At 45.7% G+C, this 23,365-nt stretch overlaps 11 protein-coding genes across 11 annotated transcripts; 7 read left to right on the forward strand and 4 right to left on the reverse strand.

The window, feature by feature from the left end:
• Window positions 1–484: 484 nt before the first annotated feature.
• N7483_009889 (putative GPI anchored cell wall protein) lies at window positions 485–2,221 on the reverse strand (the record flags this gene model as incomplete). The annotated part of the gene is made up of 3 exons (XM_057093316.1): window positions 485–512; window positions 566–1,922; window positions 1,987–2,221. The coding sequence occupies 3 exons, from the start codon at window positions 2,219–2,221 to the stop codon at window positions 485–487; spliced, it is 1,620 nt and encodes a 539-aa protein (XP_056944490.1).
• A 3,053-nt stretch (window positions 2,222–5,274) lies between these two features.
• Window positions 5,275–7,005, reverse strand: N7483_009890 (MFS general substrate transporter; the record flags this gene model as incomplete). Its single annotated transcript, XM_057093317.1, has 4 exons — window positions 5,275–5,641; window positions 5,711–6,027; window positions 6,091–6,764; window positions 6,828–7,005. The coding sequence occupies 4 exons, from the start codon at window positions 7,003–7,005 to the stop codon at window positions 5,275–5,277; spliced, it is 1,536 nt and encodes a 511-aa protein (XP_056944491.1).
• A 1,089-nt stretch (window positions 7,006–8,094) lies between these two features.
• N7483_009891 (uncharacterized protein) lies at window positions 8,095–9,343 on the forward strand (the record flags this gene model as incomplete). The annotated part of the gene is made up of 5 exons (XM_057093318.1): window positions 8,095–8,272; window positions 8,361–8,574; window positions 8,603–8,877; window positions 8,934–9,072; window positions 9,127–9,343. The coding sequence occupies 5 exons, from the start codon at window positions 8,095–8,097 to the stop codon at window positions 9,341–9,343; spliced, it is 1,023 nt and encodes a 340-aa protein (XP_056944492.1).
• Window positions 9,344–9,599: 256 nt separating this feature from the next.
• On the forward strand, window positions 9,600–9,971 carry N7483_009892 (uncharacterized protein; the record flags this gene model as incomplete). The annotated part of the gene is made up of 1 exon (XM_057093319.1): window positions 9,600–9,971. The coding sequence occupies one exon, from the start codon at window positions 9,600–9,602 to the stop codon at window positions 9,969–9,971; it is 372 nt and encodes a 123-aa protein (XP_056944493.1).
• A 629-nt stretch (window positions 9,972–10,600) lies between these two features.
• On the forward strand, window positions 10,601–12,239 carry N7483_009893 (glycoside hydrolase family 43 protein; the record flags this gene model as incomplete). The annotated part of the gene is made up of 4 exons (XM_057093320.1): window positions 10,601–10,746; window positions 10,833–10,965; window positions 10,989–11,518; window positions 11,540–12,239. The coding sequence occupies 4 exons, from the start codon at window positions 10,601–10,603 to the stop codon at window positions 12,237–12,239; spliced, it is 1,509 nt and encodes a 502-aa protein (XP_056944494.1).
• Window positions 12,240–14,666: 2,427 nt separating this feature from the next.
• Window positions 14,667–15,630, forward strand: N7483_009894 (protein kinase; the record flags this gene model as incomplete). Its single annotated transcript, XM_057093321.1, has 3 exons — window positions 14,667–14,944; window positions 15,006–15,352; window positions 15,404–15,630. The coding sequence occupies 3 exons, from the start codon at window positions 14,667–14,669 to the stop codon at window positions 15,628–15,630; spliced, it is 852 nt and encodes a 283-aa protein (XP_056944495.1).
• Window positions 15,631–16,763: 1,133 nt separating this feature from the next.
• Window positions 16,764–17,135, forward strand: N7483_009895 (uncharacterized protein; the record flags this gene model as incomplete). Its single annotated transcript, XM_057093322.1, has 1 exon — window positions 16,764–17,135. The coding sequence occupies one exon, from the start codon at window positions 16,764–16,766 to the stop codon at window positions 17,133–17,135; it is 372 nt and encodes a 123-aa protein (XP_056944496.1).
• A 108-nt stretch (window positions 17,136–17,243) lies between these two features.
• On the forward strand, window positions 17,244–17,900 carry N7483_009896 (uncharacterized protein; the record flags this gene model as incomplete). The annotated part of the gene is made up of 1 exon (XM_057093323.1): window positions 17,244–17,900. One exon carries the CDS (start codon window positions 17,244–17,246, stop codon window positions 17,898–17,900), a length of 657 nt encoding a protein of 218 aa, XP_056944497.1.
• Window positions 17,901–18,335: 435 nt separating this feature from the next.
• N7483_009897 (uncharacterized protein) lies at window positions 18,336–19,346 on the reverse strand (the record flags this gene model as incomplete). Its single annotated transcript, XM_057093324.1, has 3 exons — window positions 18,336–18,491; window positions 18,552–18,973; window positions 19,031–19,346. The coding sequence occupies 3 exons, from the start codon at window positions 19,344–19,346 to the stop codon at window positions 18,336–18,338; spliced, it is 894 nt and encodes a 297-aa protein (XP_056944498.1).
• Window positions 19,347–19,476: 130 nt separating this feature from the next.
• Window positions 19,477–19,983, reverse strand: N7483_009898 (quinate permease; the record flags this gene model as incomplete). Its single annotated transcript, XM_057093325.1, has 1 exon — window positions 19,477–19,983. One exon carries the CDS (start codon window positions 19,981–19,983, stop codon window positions 19,477–19,479), a length of 507 nt encoding a protein of 168 aa, XP_056944499.1.
• Window positions 19,984–21,527: 1,544 nt separating this feature from the next.
• N7483_009899 (cupin domain-containing protein) lies at window positions 21,528–22,571 on the forward strand (the record flags this gene model as incomplete). Its single annotated transcript, XM_057093326.1, has 1 exon — window positions 21,528–22,571. One exon carries the CDS (start codon window positions 21,528–21,530, stop codon window positions 22,569–22,571), a length of 1,044 nt encoding a protein of 347 aa, XP_056944500.1.
• Window positions 22,572–23,365: the final 794 nt, after the last annotated feature.

Consider the following 23,365-nt stretch of genomic DNA (forward strand, 5'->3'; position numbering starts at 1 on the left):
GAGGACTCAGTCTTGGGAGTTATTGCAATATTTTGAAGGCTCCGTCTTGAAACCATATAATCACTTAGAGATCATGATGCTACTATATTTGGACATAAAGGCTCGGAGCACAGAGGGTGAAGATTAAAATCACATGCCATGTAAAATTCCATGTTCCACATCAAAACAATCAATTATAATGACAAAGTTTTTATTCAATGATAGTCAAGTCTATAAGGAATGTATTGGGTTGAAATGTACTAATACAGAAAGGAAAGACGCACCCGTAGACCTGACTGAATACTGGAACCAGTATATAGACAGACGTGTACACCAAGGCACGAACATGAACTGCCCGGCAACACGAAAGCACGCAAGTTAAAAGCCATAAAGACATCAAGGCATATCAACATAGGTATTAAGAACCTTTACAGAGATATTAATCCCCGATCATCACACACATCAATCATAAGAGATGGTGTATCGGAATAGTATCATCATTTATTTAGCACTTGGTAATGAAGATGCCGAGACTGTAGAGAAATCATTAGTAGTTTTTCGAAATTTCTTCTGGAAGAATACTTACGGAGAGGGGTTCCAGTCGTTGAACCAGTAGAGGTCTGTGGTACCAGCCTCGGACATCTCGTAGGCGACAGTCTCGCCAGCGGGGCACGAGAATGAGGAGACAACGTATGAGTTGCCCTCGGAGATGGTGATATCACCAAGGTTATCAGAGACAGAAGGAGCGTTGTTGTAAGTAGTCGCCTCGCTGGCAACCTCAGACAACTTGGTGAAGTCGATCTTGCCGTCACCGCTGAAGGTGTAATCCGAGGTCTCAAGCTGGGACTTCTTGGGGAACAGGAAGACCAAGTTACAGGTAGAGCCCTGGTAAGAGGACGGGATGTCGAAGTTGAAGATAGTCGAGGCAGTGGTGCTAACATTGCCGAAGTACTGGGTACCGTAGGCAGTATCGGGAGCAGAAGAGCTAATGGGGATAATCAGGTGAGGGTACTGGTAGTCGCCCTCGGTGAGAGTGGTAGCACAGGCACCGGAAGAAGACTGGGTTGCAGAAGCGGAGGACGAAGCCTGGGCGGCGGAGCTACTCGGAGATGGAGCAACAGCGGGGGTGGTGGCCGGCGCGGAGGACTCGGCTGGGGTGGCAACACTAGTGCCCATAGGGACAGGGGCGCTGGGAGAAGAGCCACCGGCAGGAACAGATGGCTTAGGGCTGGCAGAGGACTCCGGAGCAGGCGAACCACTGGGAGCAGGGGAGCTCTGAGCAGCAGGAGTCTCGGAGGCAGGGGAACCACTAGGAGCGGGAGAGCCACCACCAACAACAGCAGCAGATGTGCTGTGAGGAGCCTCTGGGACAACACCGCTAGGAGAGGAAGAGCCATGAGGAGCAGGCGATCCACTAGGAGCGGGAGCACCACCACCACCACCAACAGCGGAAGTCTCAAAACCTGGGGTAGACACAGGAACCGGAGCCCCAGGAGTACCGCTGGGGCAGGCACCGCATTCAGTGACAGTAACGGTGGTAGTGATATAGATAGGCGAGGCCTCGCAGCTAGAAGAGGGAGAAGCAGCAGGAGCTGAGCCGCTAGGAACGATAGCTGCAGGAGATGATGAGGGAGCCACAGAGGGAGCAATAGGAGTGCTGCTGGGGATAATCGGAGCAGTAGAGTACATAGGAGTGCTAGAAGCCGCAGGCGACGATGAAGCGCCGGGACTAGAGCTGGAGCAGGAATCGGCAGTCAGCTCAACGTTCACACATTGAGTAACGGATGTGCTGTTTGTGGTGTAAACGTTGCGGCCACCATTCTCGCCAGTTTCACAGGCAATGAAGCTAGGGCTGCCATTGTACTCCAGCTCGCCGGAGGATGAAATAGAGAAGCCAGTGGTGGCATTGGCACCAGTATCACACTGGAACTGAGTAGTCTCGGCTAGATGTTGTGTTAGATCATGGCCATATGTGAAGGTTAACAGTATTATTATCAATCTACTTACTGGTGAGGATACAGCCTCGGCCCTCGCTATCAGTAATACCGCCAGCAGAGTTGATGCAAAACTGTGCAGCAGACAGACTGTTATCACCAACGCGGACCTGTCCATCAGTGAGCTGGCCCAGAACCCCGGAAGAGCCTCCGGAGGCAGTCAGGTCGAAGCAGCAGCTATCACTGCGGCCGACCAGGGCATTAGTGCCGGCAGCAAAAGCTGCAATGGCAACGAAGCTCTTCATCATGGCAAGCGAATGCAAGGCAAAGGAGCTTGTTGAACGAATGAACAAAGCACTCTTTGTAGGAAAAGACAGGAAAGCTTTGTATTTAGCCGGAGCTTGCTGAGTATGGGGATAAAGTAGCGAAAAAGCGACAGTGTAGACTATTCCGGGGGACCTGGGGCATACTTATAACGGGCAGTGGAGATAGGGCCACTATATTACGAATCAAGAAGTATGATCCAACAAAGCCTGGAGGAGCGACGGTCGGTCCGGCGTAATCCCCCGGAAGTAAAAGGATCCAGAAAAGATCCAGCAAAAAATAGAAACAGGCTGAGTGTCAGCCTCTCAGAATCGAGTCTGCTCCATGCCATTGACCATGGACGTGGCTGTGGGTCAGTGCCTGGCCTGACCAGGTGCCCAGGTGGGACAGCATGTACATAAACCAGCATTTGAAAATCCGGCCCCGACGGAGAGAGCATCCGCAGTGACCGGGCAGACGTCATCTTGAAGTGAGGTCCATTTGTAAATGTGGAGAAAATAAAACCATGTCTAATGCTCCACCATTATAGATCAGTCGATAATCGTTGTTGGACGCCGTTAACTTCATGGTGGACCGCCAGGGCCTATCAAAGAAGTCATCTGGGCATGTGTAGGATTCCAGTTCTGGGATTTCTTTTTCTGTCGTATGTACGCGGTACAACATTTGAAGTGCGCAGGTAGTAGGCAGTGCTTTCAAGTTGTAAGGCTGCCAAGTTCATGTAAGCGTAGAATTGAGTGGCAAATGCTTGGTTTTACCACGGAACGCAAGTATATGAGTCCTCCAACAATTCTTAACCGATCAAAGATTCGGATCAAACGGATCCAGGATTTGCCAACTTCCACGATCAGTTGGCGATAATCCTGGCTCTAATTGAATGCCAGATCATGTCAGTTCATGGTTAACAATAATTGGAAAAAGGTACTGGCGGCGGACTCCAGGTTTGTCTATTCAGAATAGCTATATGTAAACACGGAAGCTTTCTTCCCCAGGATATCATCCCAACTTGAATCAATATCTTGTTCAATTTTCACGTTGTGTGCCAAATGCTGATTTCGAGCTTGAAGGTTTCAAATCCATGATGAAATATGATAGATGACGTTTCAAAAATTTCTTGGACCCAGATGGATAAGACCCACGCTTCATCACAATGTGAGCTCAGGCGCCCAGGAGACCCCAAAATTTGTAGTGGATATGCCATGTCCTCAGCAGTGCATTGTAACACTTGAACAAAATGGATAGTCTAGCCTGTGGTACTTCCAAATTCCGTATTGCAAGATACAGTAGATGCCCGGAGTCCACCTGGAAAAGCAGTAATATTGGTCCGGACCGCGTGAAGCCGGATCTTATTCATCAAGTTGTTCAATGAGGAAGTGGAACCAGTGGAGGTTTGGTTGACCAACAATATTTTGTGTTATTTATATTTGTCTGGTTGACCCAGCGATGAGAACCCTCTGGACAGGCACACAAACTTGAAATTCGGTGGCACATAGTAATGTTGAAATGAGTACCCAATTGTTGCCAAAACAAGTTCACCGAAATGGAAGGCTGAATAAATTGACTGTATTGTTTTTTTTTTTCGAAGCAACATAAGCCACGTCATGAACACCTCAGTACGAAGTATACGATGCTAGGTGAGCATATTGAAGGCAACTTCATTGCGGGGTTTCGTAAGACCACGATCAAGGACGCGTGTCAAGCCTAGAGCCAAATGGCAGGCCTACGACGATCGTGAGGGGAAGATCACTTGTTTTTTCTAGGCTTCTAGAACAGACCCCAAGAATTATGATTCGCGTCCAGTTTGAAAACTCTGATGGACTTTTTCTTTTTTTTAATCATTCTTTGCGATTATGTGTGCAATTGTGTGCGACCGCGGTATTGATCGTTTCAAGCTCAGCGGTCATTCAGGTACCAGGTCGACTGGTGGAACACCTGCAATTTGATTGCGGTTCGATCGATCGGCACTGTATACCGTCATAGGTGGGGAATATCACAGGGAGTAGGGGAAAAGTTGACCTGACGCCACTTCAAGGCTGCTATCATGCTATCATAGACTGCGATCTCCTCCAGTTGGCCGTTTTCGCGGACCCCTCATTGTGCACTGCCAACTTGAAGTGTACATAATCCGCCTCTGTCGATCGCACCGGGTCAGTATGAGTGGGCCAGTATGGGCCCGTGCGAATTCAAGGGTACATTCTCGAGTTGATTTTGACCACTCTTTACCCCTCGCTTGCAGGGAATTCAACCTATGCGTAGCATAGAAAGCGGACCCATGTATCATATTTGGGTTGGTTATTTGTGTTTCTGTTGAAATTTGCGTAGTTGCATATCGGTTGATACATCATACACCTAGTCAATACGAAGTGCCGGAGCTTCTTTAAGCAAGCCGGGAATCGCTCAAGCCGTTAATTCACGCAAATGATGGTCGCCCCTTCTGTGGCCTTGTCGGCGTTCTGTCACGGTGTCAACTTGAACTGGTGTAGAGGAGAAGCTTCACTATGCACAAATCTTCTCTGGTGCCCAGGTGATTCACCTCGGGATGAAACATGGTTGGCGCCTTTCAAATGTTGAGGGCAGGTCAGTATCAATCCTACTACATAGTACATATTAAATGGATAGTTAGATACGGCGGGTAGCCTGAGACACTCCACCTGGGCAGTAGCCAGGTCATACCAAACAGATACATACCCTACATATTAAAATCAAAAGTCTTATCAGACTTTACGTACTACTACCCAGGTATCTTTAGGTAGAAACTTGAAACAATGGAGGGTTTAAAATATATGGATAAGGCTATATTAGCCTTCCATATACTGTAACTTGAAATTCTGCCCACGGTTAATTCTCCCCCCTGCTGTACAAATCATAATGGACCGTATTGTTCCAACCTCGATGAGATAGAGAAATGGGCTCATTGTGGAAAATATTAATACATGTAAACAGGTAGTAGAATTGAACATAAAAACAGGAAGTTGGAAACTTTCGCCTTACCCCGTCTCCCAGCCAGAACAACCATCTTCCATCTCTTGCAAAGGCGGTATCACGGCTCATCGCTAGGCTGTCTAGCACCAATGTAGTCCTGAAACTTTCTGATGGGGAGATTGTCCTTATATGCTTGATCAATCTCGGCAGCCGTGAGGTTGGCTGTTTCGGGGACGATGAACCATGTGCCAGCGATGAGTAAAATACTCAATCCTGCGAAAACAAACCCAGTCCGGGCACCAGGATTTCCTGAATCTACGTTGTACATATACGGTACAGTGAATTGAGTGAGCCACGCCATAAAAGCCTGCGACACCACACCCACAGACAGGGTCTTAGCTCGAAGTCGGTAGCTGGCGACATCTGCGGCGATTCGATAGCCCATACCGAGAAAAAGACTGGTTTGGAAAGATATCAGAACGTTCCTGAGTTTGCGAACATTTGAAGTCAGTTTGGTTAAAGGCCTATTGAATATAAGTAGGTGGATGACTCACATCAGAACAGCGATTCCCCATACACCACCATCTCCCGGGACGTAATATAATACTCCGATTACGAGCATGATGAGGAAATTCAAAATGCACGCCACCAGGAGCACATTGCGACAGCTTGCCTTATCGTTGAATAGCCAGCTCAAGACGATGATAATGAGCGCCAAACCAAATCCTCCAATTGAGACATCAAAAACATGAATTGATGGAAGACCTGCGATATTCAGAAAATAAATGGATTGGGCCAAAAGAGCTGCACCGCCCCAGTTCTGTGCCGTATACACAAACATGACTGTCAAGGTTCTCCGAAGATCAGGGCCCTTAAAACAATCAAGTTATGAGCCAGCCTCTGATTCTTTGCGCTCGTGCTCTTCCCTAATAACTTTATTCAAGTATGTCAGACGGTCATCGATTGAGTTATCTTGTCCATAAATGAGACTCATGACTTTGTGGGCATTAAGCAGCTGGCCTTTTGCTATGAGATAATTTGGAGACTCAGGAGCGAGGGCATATGCTATAATGGTGAGGCCACCAACGGCCCATTGAATGGCAAAGACACTTCTGAAAGAGTGCGGTGACATTTCGGGAACGAACACTCTGATGATTCCAAGGCCAAGGGCCATCATGAAAACATAGAAGAGTACCAATGCCTGCTGGACAGGGCCCTTCAATTTCAGAGGTGCAATCTCCGAAGCATAGGTGGCCGATACCGCTGTCACTGCCCCGATACCAAATCCATTGACCATTTTGCCACCCAACAGAAGACCTCGACTTTCGGCAGTAAATTGCATAGCGGTACCAGCTATGGTAAGCATGGCGGCGCAGCAGGCGGGCCACTTTCGTCCAAACCTATCCGTGATAAACCCGATGAAAAACGCACCCACTGCTTGACATAGCAGCGACATGGCATTCCAAAGCGATGTCCATATGGATGGGAGGTATGCGCCAGAAGCGTCAATGTTCCCAAAATAGAGAAGAAAAGCTGGCATGGATAGAGTGGCGCCGTTGACAATTGAGTCATAGCCGTAGAGGGAAGCTCCGCAAAAGGGTATGCAGCCTGGATTCAATTAGCTTCTGGATGAACGAATAATACAGTTCTGCTGCGAGTCACCTCTCGTACAAATTAAGAGAGCACCCCTGTGAGCCTTATCGCTTTGCCAAATCGTAAGTTGACGCTCTTCTTCCTCTAGGAGAGCTCCACGATGGGCGGACTGTTCCGAGCAGAATAGGTCATTGTCAAGCTTCGAGATATCCTTCACCTGCTCTGAGTCTTTCTTGTTGAAGTTGTTGTCCTTCATTCTCTCTGGTCAGTGGATATCCTTGAAAAGTGCACGTGAAGAAGGAAAATGATCTGCCCTTTGAGCCCAGGCGATACATGAGGTACATATACTGACCAGCTTTGTGGAGGAGATCCCCGGAAGTCGGAAACCCGTTCGGAATTCCCGCTCAGGTTAATTGAAAATATTCATTAGTGACTATGCATTGGATGAATTTACTATAGTCTTATCAGAATGGCATCCAATGAACAGGGACTGTATACAACACAAGCATCTTATGACAGACCCACTGATCTAAGACGACGCGAAGGCCCGGGTAATTGAGGTGTGTATGGGGCTTCAGAATCCGAGCTGAGACGCCTGCACATGAGCACTGGCACTTGAGTGGAGTAGGCATATCCGGGGTAGCCGGGGTAGTCCTTTATTGGTGTAGGAATGCGTACCTGTGGGGTCACAATAGAAACTTTAACCCTCTTGGGTACTCGCTTGAACTCATATTTGAGTCGTTCTCTAGTACTGAATTGTCACCTGAGTTATCTCTAGAGGTTTGATTTGTGGGTCGTCCCCAGACGACGAGGATAATGAAGTAGCTGTCACGGAAACCACAAGCTCGGACAAAAGTATGTATTTAGATTCAAATGTTGGTACTCCAGATACTACTAGCAAATCATCTGTTAACAGAGAGGAGCGAAAGGATAGGGCTGTGTAGAGCAACTACTAGTATTTTAATTCGTATTCCCCACAATCTCAAGTCAAAATTAGGCTAATAGCAGGATCAATCGGTAGGAAGAATTCAGAGTGAGATATAGGAAAATCCACTGCTTGATATTAACCGGCGCCTAGCTCTTGGAAAAGGCATGGCATAGTTATCGCCACGCGGAAGATGGATCGGAACTCCCGATTCCCATCGTCAATACAAATAGTACAACTAAAAATGAACCACCCGACAGTTCCGACATGCAAAAGTTCAAGTCCTCGACTATTCCGCAAAGCTTTTTATCATGACCACTTTTACACGAATTGGTAATGGCGATCAGCCTTCAATCTTTACCACTCCCGACCAAACGATAGCGGAGATTGATCCTTTACTTTATGGGGGTTTTGCAGAGTATGTCTTCAGGAATCCCACCCACAATTTCAAGTTCTCGTACTGAATCTGTATTAAGACACATGGGTCGCTGTGTCTACGGTGGAATATACGACCCTGGAAACACAAATGGACTTATTGATGAAAATGGATTCCGGACCGACGTCATTGAGGCGATGAAGGAACTCCAAGTACCTATTGGTATGTTTCATAGATGGTCCAGGCTTTCTTTTGAGGGTGCAAATGTGGAAGGAGGTCAAGACAAAAATAGCTGATTTATAATGACTAGTGCGATACCCTGGAGGAAATTTCACAGCTACTTACAGATGGCTGGATGGAGTTGGTCCCAAAGAACAACGCCCGAAGCGGGTCGAAGTCGCATGGAAAGGAGTTGAGACCAATCATTTTGGAACCGACAAATTCATGAAGTGGTGTGATTTCATCGGGGCGGAGCCGTATTTGGCCTTGAATATGGGAACAGGCACCCTTGAAGAAGGTGGGAAGTTTTGCATGATTATAAGCAAGATCAAGTTTGCTAATTCTTTTGGCTACAACAGCTCTGGCCTGGGTTGAGTATTGTAATCTTGATACTGACACCCACTATGCAAACATTCAAAAGCAGAATGGACATACGAAGCCGTATGGAGTGAAGTACTGGGCATTGGGAAACGAAGTCTGGGGTCCTTGGTCAGTTCATGAGGATATGTGCATCTTTCTATATAACTCAATGCTAATGTCAAAAAAAAGGCAAGTCGAACAATCTTCTAAGGAGGACTATGCAAAGAAAGCATACCAATGGCGCAAAGGTTTGTGATTCCGCGTTTGAGATTCTGGAATGGTCAGTAATTTATCTCAACTATAGCCTTGAAACTTCTTGACCCAAACATCAAACTTGTACTATGCGGCAAGGATGGACATAGTGATTGGGATCGATATGTGTTGCAAGAATGTCTTAAGATCACGGATTTGCGTAGCATACACATCTACACATTCGACATCCAGTAGGTCCCCAATTATACTAAGGATGGAGATTTATGATCACTGATTACTCACAGACATTATCCCAATGCCACTAGCCCCAAGTCTGCTGAAAGGGCCATTGGAATCACAGCAGCATTGATCGATCTGGCCCGCACTGAGATGGATTACGAGACATTCCCACATTTTTTGACAAAGCCAAAGACACCTCATAGGCCTAAGATCTCTTTCGATGAATGGAACATTTGGAATCCCATCCGTGCCCCAGGAGATAAGGGTGCAGAGGAACAATAAGATGTTTCGGATATGCTCGCCGTGTCGCTGTGGCTCAATGTCTTTGTCCGACAAGCAAAACATCGGAATGGCAACTATTGCCCAAAGTGTCAATGTCATTGCGCCCCCGATGACCACAGAGCAAGGAATCGTCAAACAAACTACTTATTGGCCGCTGCTACTATTCTCAAGATATATGAGAGGTCAAAGTCTTGCAGTGCATGTGCGCCCGCCTACTTATACCGGCCCAACTTCCCCCGAGTAGCTTGTAAGTACCATGGAGATTCCCATGCTAGATGTTTCTGCTGCCTTGGGCGATGATGACTATCTGAATTTGGCCGTGGTGAATCTTTCCGATTCCAAGTCAATAGAGACTTCTTTGCCACTGATAGAGGGCACAGTTCAGGTCTTTACAGTTGGTGGTAACGAGAATAACATCCGGGACATAAACTCATGGGTTTCTACAAAGATCGTTATCACAGAGTCAGAGTGGAACGAATCTGGGCGATTTGTTTTCCAGAAGCATAGCTTTACTCTGCTAAGATGGAAGGTAAGCCCCTCGCGGCCTCACTTGAACCTCGACCTCACAAAGGTCTCGAAGGATATTACGGCCGGAGTTGCCAATTCCTTGCATGCTAGATGTGAATAGTTGGGATATGAATCAGTCAAATAGAGAACGGATACAAGAAGGTTCCATTTTAAGTCACTGTTGAGGTAATTTGTGTAAATTAATACGAACGCCCAGGGATAAGAAGAAGGGGCAATAGGCAAAGTTATAGGTAGTTCAAGTTGACCTAGAATAGAAATTTGCAGAACACACCTCAAGATGTGCACTAGATATTTACTTGGTGCATTTTCAAAATTCTTGATCTAGATTGACCTTCCTGGCTCGCCGTCTTGAGATTAGCTATTCACCCAAGGTTATGGGCGGAAAATAACTTACAACCCCTCTCATGCATCTCATGGGGCACCTGAAATACCTGGCGATCTCTCGTCGACTTATAATCCGCACCGAGTACATAGTAGGAACCAGACCAAAAACCCGATCCTGGGGTTTGCACCGTTGCTACAGCCATCAGCTTCTGTCTGGGCGCCCTTAGGCACTGCCATGAGTCGCTGGACCACCAAAGGTGATTTTGGTATTTCGCTCTCGCGCTCTTTTTACTGCTTTGCAAAATCTAGGAGACCGAACGCTATTGAGCCTTCATTGTCGTGGATCGTTGCCCTGATCACTTCACTGGAATATCGATTCCAAGTTTTTATTCTTTTGCATCAGAAATGTCAGCAACCTACACCAACCCTATCATTCCTGGCTTCACGCCTGACCCATCTATGGTCTTTGTCGACAACACTTTTTTCCTTGTCAACTCTTCCTTCCATATATTCCCTGGACTACCCATCTATGCCTCAAAGAATCTAAAATCGTGGACATAAATTGGTAAGTACTGTGGATCTATAACATCTGTTGAGCATTCAGTAGCTAACGATGAGAAGGAAACGCTTTCAACAGAACGAGTCAGATAGACCTCTCCAACGCGACTACAGACGTGTTTTCAATCGGTCGTAACAAAAATCTTGTCTCTGCGTTGGGACACTCTTTGCACCGACGATCTGGTGGCACAATGGAGTGTTCTACATTATCTGTACAAATACCGCGCGCCCAGAGGGCGGGGAATTTCGCACCGAGAACTTCATCATTACAACAAGAGACATCTGGGCCAATGAATGGAGTGACCCCATCTTCTTCGAACTCGACGGAATCGACCCAAGCCTGTTCGTCGATGATATCACTGGCAAGGTGTACGTTCAGAGATCCTACAGAGATGGGGCTATAGGTGCTCAACAGTGTTCAATCCGACAGTTTGAGATTGATATCACTTCAGGAAAAAAGCTCTCTGACGTCAGACCTCTTTGGGGATATGAGCTGGCTGCAACAAGTGAAGGCATTAGCGATATTGAAGGTCCCCATCTTTACAAAAAGGATGGGTATTACTATCTGTTAGCTGCGTATGGTGGCATATTTGAAACCCACAAAGCTGTGATCGCTCGGTCTAGAGACATCTGGGGTCCTTTTGAAGTCTACAAAAACAACCCTGTGCTCACCGCTGCTGGAACGGATGAGTATGTTCAGAATGTTGGTCATGCCGATCTCTTTCAGGATGGAACTGGAGCATGGTGGGCTGTTGCCCTGGGAGTGTGAAATGAAACTGGAGGCAGATCACCGATTGGACGAGAAACGTTTTTGGTTCCCGTGGCATGGCCTGTTGGGGAGTGGCCTGTGTTCGGTCGAGCGAAAATGCAATTTGAAAGAGCCGGTATCTTTCCTCAACCTGGAAAGGAGGAACTATCGACACCCACAGATCGGATTGACGATGTCTATATTTGCAACGCCAATTTGGAAAATTATGAATTTGCTGAGGAAGAGAACTCCATCAGACTTACACCAAGTGCGAGAGGACTATCGGAAACACACGGCACCACGACATTCATTGGAAAGAGACAAAGATTTACCGATTTTATTGCTTTGACGACTCTCTGCCTTCCAACTGAACCGCACCTGAAGACCGGGCTCTCCCTATTCAAGGAGAATGTTCGACATGTTGATATCTGCTACAACACAGATACACAGAGGGTAACACTGGAGACTTGCCTGAAACTGAAGGGGGAACCCAAGGTGATCGCAGAGGTTGCAGTCACGGCTCAGAAAGTACAAATGAAGATATCCTCATCCTCAGAGTCATACAAATTCTTCATTAGGACTGAAATAGCCGAGGAATGGGTGTTGCTTGGAACAATTGACGCATTGGACATGACGGCATGTGATTTTACTGGGACTTTTCTTGGAATCTTCGCCGTTATTACAAGCCTCCACCATGACGAGAGTATTGTGAGATTCGAAAACTTTGTTGTATCATGAAATACTTCACATTAGTATAGAGTATCATTGGGAGCTACTATATAAACCGAGAGAATTAAAACCACTTTTGTTTCAAGAACCTTTTAATAACATCCAGGTTTCCATCATTTGGAACAGAATCAGACTTGATTCTCAAAGATAGATAGTTCATAAGTGTACAAATGATCCGCTTGATCAATTCATGCTTTCAATGTTCAAGTTCATTTTTTGGTTACTTATCATGAGGTAACGTATCTCCCAAGCGAGCGGCGCACCCAAGCGAGCCGCCACCTGACCGCCTATCCTATAGTTTTAATCATGAATATTACCACCATAACGCCAATTTGATTTATCTAAATATCACAGTGACCTGATCTATGTCCTTCTTCACCACACTTTTTACACGTCGGTAGCTTTCTCCTAGCTGGCTGAGGTGGTAAAACAGGCGCCCTAGGCCGCAGTACGGGAGGGGCAACTGGTGTTTCAACCACCTGTATAGCACGCTGTATAGCCTCCTGGCTCTCCTGAACTGTCATACCACCCTCGTTAGATATCTGCCTAGTAGACCACTTGCGCTTCTGCTTCTGCTTCTCATGGGCGGCACGTAATTTGCGTGTTTCAACCTCCAATAGGGTTGTTGAATGCATCTGAATTTCACAGGCTTTTAAAACTTGATCAATTTGCTGTTTTAGTGGACTTGGTGGGCTCCTTGATTGTTGTTTTAGAAGAGCTTTGATTGAACTAGCTTGCCGTTGAAGCTGGGTAAGGTTCTGGGTGTCTTGGGTGAAAATTGGCTTGATCGACTAGGGGTGTAGGTGTTCGAAGAAGAATATTTAGCTTAGAAAGCACTTGGTCTGGGTTAAATGGGATTAAATCAGCTGCTGTAAAGCTATTTTGAATAGTCTGGGTTTGAAAAGCCTTTTTACAAGTGATTGGGTAGGCTTTAAGAAAATCAAATTTACTGATATGGTTAAAACTAAGCTGTATTTGATTCTTGATAAGCTGACTATAGGCCTGTTTAAGAGGTATAAAACATCTAACATTAAGTAGCTAATAAAGATGTGAAGAATAAGCTGGTATATAAATTGGAATAATATTATTCTCTTTGTAAATCTGGTTAAATCAGGGAGTTAAATGATTCCCATGACCATTAAGAATCAAAAGTTGATATTTTCTGAGTGTATGTTTAGTAGTTGCTGGAATAAAGTGCTTTTGAAGCTATCGAAGCCCAATTTTATCGGTTATCCATCTATTTGGACTAGTTTCAAATTGCCAATCAAGTGGAAGGTTCTTAAACCAGCTCTAAATAAGAACTTTGTCTTTGAAAATAAAAACTGGTGGAAGGACTTGTCCAGATCTACTAATTGTGAAGGGCTCTATAAAGACTGAAGCAGAACGATATAGGCCGACATGCAGTTTACATTCATGCTTAAGGAAGAGGAAGCTATGTACACGATTGGGAGTTATAAGTCCTCCTGTGGATCACGTATGGGGCCGTACGGGGCTTTGGGCTTGTCGGGGACTGATAAGCCCTCATCGGGTTCAACCCGTTACACTAATAGTTTCAATAGCTGTTACCTATTTATAATTTCTAGACTATAAAAGTGCTTGCCGAACGTAGAATTCAGAGCGGGTAATAACTTAAGCAGTTGCTGTACGCCCTATTGTAAATCCAGTCTTATCAAAGTTATAAATATCCTCTGATAGAATACCATTCTCTTGGATAGTCTTGAAAACCAGATTAAACCACTCTCAAACTATCTTTGGATCCTCCATCTTTGCACGCTCATAATTATATCATCGAGAGAACCGTATGGTAAGCTCTGAATATCGTTTAACGAAGTTTGTAACCCCAATTCTTGCCAACAGTTTGAGAGGGGGTCTGGCCATGTGCTGTGAGTAGAATATTGGCCATTTCTTGGACAGTAGCCGGACGGGGGGCAGCTCTACGTATATCCATAGAGATCACCCATTGAAGAAGCGAATTGTCTTCATTTTCGCTTAATTTATGATTATTTGCGCGAGTTTCAAGGCGGTTCTGGTGGCCATTTAGCCTATCGTGTAGCGTAGAGCGAGGTATATCAAATATACGTGCTGCTGTGGCGACTGCTGCGATATCTTGTTTCTTTATAGCCTTAATAGCAAGTAGAATCCTTCCCTCTTGTTCGGCTAAATTTCGAGAAGAACGTATTGGTGGCATGGTGGGTGGTTGAAGATGAAAGGGTGCGACGCGACTAATGCGAACGCGGTCAGGTGGCGGCTCGCTTGGGGTGGCCGCTCGCTTGGGAGATACGGTTATGCAACATTTGGCCTGAATTTGGCCTGAACTTTTGTTTTGCCCCTTCCCTCCACTTTAAGTTCCCTTACTTCACTTCTTTCCCATTACAGAGTTACCCCGGATGTGATGAACAACAACCACTAAAAAGTTACTACATGGTAAGGTACAAAATGATTGGTCTGCCGATGCGCCCTACAGCCTCGTTGCCGTCGTCCTTTTTGATCTCCCGAACACGTTGGGTTCGGGTACCTTTCCCGCCTCATCGACTGGCTCACACCATGACACACAACCAAGCAAACCAAGCAATTGAAGAACAAAGTCTGCCATTTTATCACCGAAAGCAATGTTATCCAGTCGAAATTGGCCATGTAACTCACAATCGATATCGGATAATCGCAAAAATTGGTTATGGTGCTTACTCCACTGTTTGGCTTCCATGTGATCACAGGTCCTGCGCTAGGAAACTTATTATGTTTTCAACGTATATCCGTTGCTAACTTGAAACACAGAGTGAATGAGTATGTTTTGCTGAAGGTCTCTGTGCAGGCTGACCACAGTCATGCCGGAAATTCTCCCGTGCTCAACGAAATCAACATGCTCAGGCGTTTGGAGCAGTTTGCCAAAGAGGACCACCCTGGGCTTGACTTCACAAGACAGGCATGTGACATATTCGAAACTGAAAGTGTTGGTGGGGCTCATCACTGCATTGCATTTAAAGCCCAAGGTAACAGTGTCCGCAAATTGCAGGAAATATTTCCTGATGCCAAATTCCCCAAACTTCTTGTTAAATCTTTAATACATCGCCTATTCTTCTCTGTGAACTGGTTATATGCAACCTGTGGTGCTACTCATACTGGTCAGCTGATCTCATGACATATTCCTTCAATTTATACTCACAAATGACCAGATATCTCACCCCAGAGTGTTTCGATGGGAATTGAAGATAGCATGAGCCTCAAATATGTTGAGGATCAAGAAACGCGGTGCCCTAGTTCTCCAATCCTATCTCCAGTCAACAGTTCTACAACAGTTCTCTACCGATCTAGACCTACAATTTTGGAAGTCTCTGGTCACCCTATTCTCGCAGATTTTGGTCAAATGCGATTAGTCGAAGGGTGTGTCAATCGAGACTGATGGATGTCCGATCTCTATTGCGCCCCAGAGGTCCTTTTGCAGCTGCCGTAGAGATTCCCAGTTGACATATGGTCACTTGGCGTTATGGTCAGTCGAGTCCATTTTTTACGTTATAGGAAAACCACTGACCATAGTTTGCGACACAGACTCTTGAGCTTTTGGAAGGGAATAACCTCTTCGATCCAATTGATCGTGCCCACGCCCAATATGTACTTCCACTGGCTTTATCACAATATATAGGATCTCTCCGTCCTCCTCCGTTGCATCTTATTCAGCAAAGCCGCCTTTTTTCGACATATTTTGATGCAAAGGGTAAGTCTCACTTAGTATTCCACCTTTCAACGTTTATCTTGACTAAACGGCTGTCACAGGGAATTGGATCTCTGATGTTCCGATACCTAAGACCTCTCTCGAGGATTTTGTCACAACAACCCCACCAGGAGAGGAAAAAGACCAGTTTCTACGGTTCATAAGAAAAATCTTAACTTGGGATCCGGATGTAAGAGCTACGGCAAATGAAATTATACCGGACGAATGGCTTATGCGGCCGGTTGAGGACATGCTATAGGGAGGCCATTAGATTGGGGATAAGTAGCTCATCGATTGATGTTAGATTTCTCACATGTGCATAATTCCAGATTATATGTATATAGAAATTTGAACGGTTCAAAAAGTGTTTCATTTGTCTGGGAGGATTCACATCTGGACAGGCCCGGGCCCCGGGGCCAGTTCCGTATGAACTTGAAATTTATGGTTCACAATCAACACAGTGTACCAAAGGTATATAGATGCTTGAATGTTGCAATATGAATCGCGCTACATAACCTTGAAAACATTTGAAGGATTCAAGTTGGAAGATCTTATGACTACTACTGATTATCATCATTATCATAGGAAATCAAACAAAGGGTATCCAAAAAAGCAGGGGTATAGTACAGATATAACCTATAATTTAATAAGATCCATGAATGATATAGACTTCGGGATCATAAAAGCCCTATAAGCGGTCTGGACACACAAACCAATCAAAACATAGGAATGGTGTCATACACAAATGAAAAGGATACACAATCGATCAGCCCACCGAACCACCCCGCAAACCCAGGTGCCACCAGTCACATCCTAAAGACACCATGTCTTGGAATCACCCGCAGGTCAGTCGCGATGGCTTCACCTCCTCATATGGCCGGTTCTTGACCGAGCGTGATCGCGCCGAGCGTGTGGACAGCGCAACTCTACGGTCCATGTTCCTCCCTAAACTTACTCGACTCGGTCAAAAAGCCCTCGATGACCAAAGGAACTTCGTTCGCAATCAGCTCCAGCACTATGGTGTTAAATTTGAAGAAAGGCTGTTTTTCGGTCGGGGAACCCCGCTGATGAAGCAAGTTCTTCAGGATGGCCGTTGTGACACAGTACCCCCGCATATTTTGAAGCTCGAGGAGGAGTTACATCTCGAGCGGTTGAACACCCAAACATTGGAGTCATTGGACAGACAGCCTGACTGAGTACTCGATAAGTACTTTGGTAACGACAGACAGAATCCTAATCGTACGATTACCACCACTATTCTGAAAGTTCCGTTTCCGTTGCACAGCGAGTACCGAGTGAGTCTGATGACGGAAGCTGTGAAGAAGGTTAAAGGGCTTGTCCACAAGTTCCAAAAAGGGACACAGACGCATGCATTCTACATGGGCTGGGACAAGGCTGCAGTTGAGGAAGCTGCCAAGGAACATCTGTTAAAAGATCAGTTAATCGCCCAAAAGGAGACCGAGGAAGCGAAAAAGAAGCAAGAGGTGGATATGAAAAAGTACGAGGCGGAGATGAAGAAGCGCAAGATGGAGCGCACACGCTTACATACATCCTACTTGCGCAAGGCTCGAAAAAATCAGGCTTCGCCCGTTGGGAGCTACATCGTTGATTGTGAAGAGATTGAAGAGCAGTGGCCGGATCAAGCAGACAATATGACTATTGATATTCATCCAACTAATGAACCTGGAATTTTCAAGGCGGAGTTTGACTTTGGGGTTCTAGATGGAGTGATGATTCTCGGTGCAGACGAGGCAACAGTGGCACGGTACTGCTCTCGGGTAGATGAGGATGATGATAACAGCGAGGATGAAGACGAAGATGAAGACGACTCGGACTTGGATGACTTGAAGGGAAGCGGGAAATACAAGACGGGTTCTAAGAGAAATGCGCCTGCACCCAAACGCGTCAAAAAGCCAAAGAAACCGCAAACAGCGGTGTGCTTACATATGAACCGAGTTTGAGATGTAAGGAAACTGGAGAGGGTGAGATCTTTTCTGAGCCTCATGATGGAACTATCAAGTTCAAAGATGGAAAGTTCGCTAGCTTCACAGGCGAGGCCGCAATGCCCTGTGTTGGTAGTGGAGTACCTTTCACTGCACGGAAAGTGTCTGATTCACCGGACTCACATTGGAAGGAATGGGCCGACTATTCAGAGCAACAATACGAGAGAGCAAACATAAGCAGGAGGCACTAATACTAATCTTCCGAGTTTACTGTGTGACTTGAATGGGAGACAAGGTGGAAGTCTACCTGCTCCATTTGCTATTTGACACTTCGCAAGTCGGCATTTTTAAAGATAAACTGAACCACTGGCAGCTGGATGTTGCTTCAAGCTGGAGGTTGAGGCTCCAGATAGCACCAAACGGCAAAACAAAATCTCACAAATTTATGTACATTCAAGAAATCAGCTTGTTTGTTTCTTCTAAACTCCTTTTTGAAGTCTCCGGCAGCCAGAGAAGACCCCAAACCAGACCTATCAAGGCAACGGCGAAGAAAAACCAAAATGTCCCCTTGGGCTGCAAAGCGTCATCTAGCATCATACTTGGGAGAGTCTGTTGTTTGGTTTTTCAGTCAACGATATCTGATAATAAGAAACATAGAGAGGAATTTACCTTCACTAGCGCAAATCGATTAGCATAATGAATGCACATTAAAAAGCTTGTACCCAAAGTCCGAACAGACGAGGGAAGCATTTCGGCATTTATCAGATACTGAATGGAGTTCCAACCGAAGGCATAGCCAATACCTGTCATATAAACCGCAACAACGGCCGCAATAGCTGCTCTGTCTGCATTCCCCGACTGGGGCTCACCTTGCGCATCCCAAGCAGTGATGAAAATAGCAACATACAGCAAAGCCAGAAATTGCAGCGTGATGCCTGATAAAAGGGTTCGCTTTCTTCCAATGCGGTCGATGAAAAACAATGCACTGATTGTTGCAGCAACTAATTTGACGACTCCAAATATGGCCGTTTTCAACAGCTTTTCAGAGTGACCAGCTATGTTAAGCAAGGCGAAGAACTTGGGCGCGTAGGCTGTTCTACCGTGTTAGCATTGGAATCAAAATTCGGAATCGGGTAATATAGACCTACTTGTTATCGCATTGGTTCCTGACCATTGGCTGAGAAGTTGTGCGGAAATCAAAAAAAGAAGTCGATTAATATTTGACTTCCGCCCAAAGAGCATCTTCCATGGCTCCACAATGGACGATGATGATTTGTTTGCGGCCAGCCTAGAAGTTGTGTCATGTTGAAGAAACTCAACCTCTTTAATAACTCTGCAATCATCGTTGGATAGTCCCCACAGTCTGGCTAAGCTTTGTCTAGCCAGCTCCACACGACCATAGTAGACTGAGTACCTAGGACTCTCGACGCATCCGAGCGAGAATATCAGTAGCACGGCAGCCATTATAAGCTGGCTACTTTCTGGAAGAATCCATTGTGTGCTGCTATGATTGGAAAGATGAAGTGAGGCACCATAGCCAGCAAAGTACTACATCCACAAAATTCATGGGCGTCAGCGAGCACATAATAAAAATTCAACCACGGCATATACTCACACCAATGAACACACCAAAATACTCCGAGAGCGCATAAACACCGACTAGCAATCCTCGGTGGGATTTTGGAGCCACCTCCGCTAGATATATGGGTCCAATGATACCCGCCTGGCCGACTCCTAGACCCATAACGAACCGACCAGCTATGAGCTGGCTAAGGTTCCCTGCTAATGTGATGAAAAATATCATCCCTATAATCCAAAGGAGGCACAAATGTCGCATTGTCCAAAGTGGACCAATCCAGTGACTGGAGAAGAATGCAATAAATGCTCCCGGTAGGCTGCCGAGATGCAGCATGGAAGTAACATTCGATAGTCTGTTTGCTTTCTCTTCTGCACTCAGATAGCTTGCATGAAGCTGATACTCTTTGATGAAAGATGGTAAATCCACAATAGTGGCGATCAGACTTTCATCTAACCCTTTGGCTGAACCGAGAAGTCCAAATGCCACTGCGGCGCAGATAATAGGAGCATTCAGATATTTCATGTTCACAATAGAGCTGTGCAGAATGTTCATTCGATCAAGACTAGGAAAAGGAAAGCCCCTTTAATACTCCAGAACAACGCCCGAAGCCTGCTTCTTGTCATAGGTTCAAATGTTTGTGTTAACGCATTTGAAGCTGTCGATATCCAAGGTCCTTATTCAGATATCCATTGCGTATATTCACTCAAGCCGAGTGGATATTGAATATCCAATTCTCGGTTGATCGGAATACACTTTCTCAAATCAATGCTCAATATTACAATGAATTCCAGCACTGTTGTACCTTTGCATAAACGAATTATTATTAGCCAAAAATGGACCAGCCATCATTTCTGAAGTATTATTTAGCCATTCAACTTCGCTGTAGTTTGTTCTTTATTATTTTGAGTCAATTACTCTGAGTTCCAGTGGACCCGAAACATACCGCGGTCGTTTTAGTGAAAAATCAAGTTGATAAAGTGGAGCTTTGTAGGCAGAGAAAGATATTTTGATAATTCCAAGTGGTCAGCCCTGTTAGTGGAGCTTTTCATCCAGATGTCAGCAAAATGCCACATTATCAAACATTTGAATGCTTAGTTGGAGCAAACAACAAACAACTGTGATCGTTCTTAATACACTTACTCGCGCAAATGATGGATGCTGTTTTTTTTTTTTTTTTTAATTTCTAATTTTTAATTTTGTTTGATTTTTACTTCTTTGACCGATATCTGGACATTCAACCAATGTCTAAGCTTTCGTGGACAACATAGTGCCTAATACCCTGTTACTAAGAAAATGAAATTAAATATTCATGAATTGGGGAAATTGGTGTTTAGACTTACAATAATATGGCTACCTGTTCAATATCCGAAATAGCCATTGTATTTAGTGTTGCTTTCAGGGATAATATGCTCTTCATGCATCCGCTAGACACCTCATAGGCTGAACGCTGAGCGCATTTCTAGATATTGTTCCCCACAGTTGCTTCTATCCCTGCCGGATTACCGGTAATTCTCCTTTTAAGCGGTAGGGCTGACTCCTGAGGCCCACATACCGAATTGGTAGGCATTCCCCGAAAGCAACGCCATTGTCTTTGAAATATGCAAAGCCTAATTGGCCTCTCATAGTTAAGGAGAGGAGAGGAAAGGATAGTGAAAGTTGATCAGTTTATTCGGCCAAAGGCGTTCTTCTTAGCCTGAAACTCCGGGTCAACACGATTTGAAGCATCAATTTGCCAAGAACCAGGGGACTGGTTGGAGATACTCCTCTCATAAGTCGTAGGGAAATGGCTCATAGATTTCTGCGAATTAAACAAGGTTTCCTTCACTGCCGATGCCCCGCCAAATCCCTGATTCGAACCTGAGACACTCAGGTTGGACTGCGCTGGCAATCTATCATCGGGTAAGCGGAACCAGAACTTGAATCGGTGAGCTTGTAGTCATAATGTTATAACCGCTTCTCCTTTCTTACGTCATAGCGATGCCGTCCTAGACGGCTATAAACCTTCAGATGATATGGATGAAATCAAATACTCAATCTTGGGATCACACAAGTAACAGGAATTAGCCATGTCTCCTCACACGTTGTCTCTTCTCGAGCAAAAGTCCTCCTATAACTCAGAGCTTGGTTCTCTTCTAGCAGTCAATGCAGACCAGCTCCCAGTGCTTAAAAACCTCTCCATTCAGAGGCTGATCCTTGCACCCTCAGCAATTCGTGAGCCTAATTGGAATGTGAATGCAAATGAACTTGCATATTGTTTGCGAGGAACAGCCATGGTCAGCATTCTTGACTCAGGGAATGTGTTCGCAAATTTCGTCGTTGATGTTGGACAAATGTTCCATATCGAATCTGGCTCGCTTCATCACATCGAGAACATTAGTGGTGAGGAAGTCGAGATTATTATCTGCTTCCGACATGAGAGGCCAAAGGACTTCGCGCTGTCCGCTTCAATGGGAGCGATGACTGATGCAGTCCTAGGAAATACCTACGACCACCCATCCTCCCACTGGGCTAAGATCAGCCGCAGTACTCAGCCAAAGTATATCGTCTGTCGTGCCGGCAAACCCACCATCCCATCTTCCGCTTACCTGCCCGATCCACATAAATTTGACGTCGAAGAGATGAACCCTCCTGTCGTCTCAGATTTTGGATCCAATAGAACTGCCCGTAATCAGTTCTGGCCAGCTCTGCATAACATGTCGATGTATTCGCTTCGCGTCGAAGATATCGGTATGCGAGAGGCGCACTGGCACCCATCCACAGCGGAGCTGGGGTACGTAGCTGAAGGTGAAGCACGTATGACAATTATGGATCCGGATGGGTCTACCGATACGTACTTCCTGAAGCCTGGGGATATGTACTATGTTCCGACCGCCTACCCTCACCAGATTGAAGTGACTGGATCTGAGAGAATGCACTTCTTGATCTTTTTCGATCAACCCAATCCCAAAGATGTTGGATATCGGAATTCAGCCACCGCCATGTCGCGCCAGACTATGGCTTCTACCTTGGAAGTCGCGGAAGAAAATCTTCCCGAGTTTCCTTTCACAATCAAAGATCCTTTGATTGTGGGCAAGAAGAACCCTGTTGATGGGGTATCTTCAAAGTTGTAAGGTTGAGTGACTGCTCGATGAACGCGACCGCACTATTCAGATCTTACCATTGCCAAGGTTCAGCTGTACATTTACGAAGATATTTATATAGAAAATGTTGAGATCGACCATCGAGGATTGCAGACTCTTGGTGTTCTTCAATGTTGACACCTGTAGGGTATTTCACTTGCATCCATATTGGGTCATATAACAGGATCACCTTGAAGACCCACATGCAGTTGTAGGTACCTAGGTACGCACGGGCTTTCGCACGGAGAAGATGCTATATATACTGCATCTAAGCTGTATTAGCCCACTATCTAGATATACTGATAAGCGGCTGGGGGATTTTCTCAAGCTGGGACCTCGGGATCTATCCTTGCTGTGACAGACGACCATAGGATGAGCGACACGTTAGGCCGGGATAGCAAGCCAAATATTCCATTTCTCTCAGACTTTCTGATTTCTTGGGGGTCAGATAGTGGTGCTAGGATGGTCTGTATGATTGCCGATCCGTTCGTCAAACACCATGGATAGGGCTGTCGGTGATTTCTTTTGTGTTCATTTGACTGAGTGGCGCGATGTCGAAGAAATGATTGAAAGTTGTCGACAGCTGCCCAGGGTAGAGCTTGCGCTCAGTGCACATGTGGGGAGGAAGCAGCATCTTTGTCCGAAATGCCCTTCTATCATGAAGGTTGGGGTGTTTGGGGTGTTTGGGGTGTTGGGGTGTTTGGGGTGTTGGGGTGTTGGGGTGTTTGGGGTGGGGTGGTTGGGGTGTTGGGGTTGGTGGTTGGGGTGGTGGTGGTGTTGGGGTG

Source organism: Penicillium malachiteum, assembly GCF_028827825.1.
Source record: "Penicillium malachiteum strain IBT 17515 chromosome Unknown utg000004l:1.0-4883003.0:1.0-4884900.0, whole genome shotgun sequence".
In the NCBI taxonomy this organism is placed as follows: domain Eukaryota; kingdom Fungi; phylum Ascomycota; class Eurotiomycetes; order Eurotiales; family Aspergillaceae; genus Penicillium; species Penicillium malachiteum.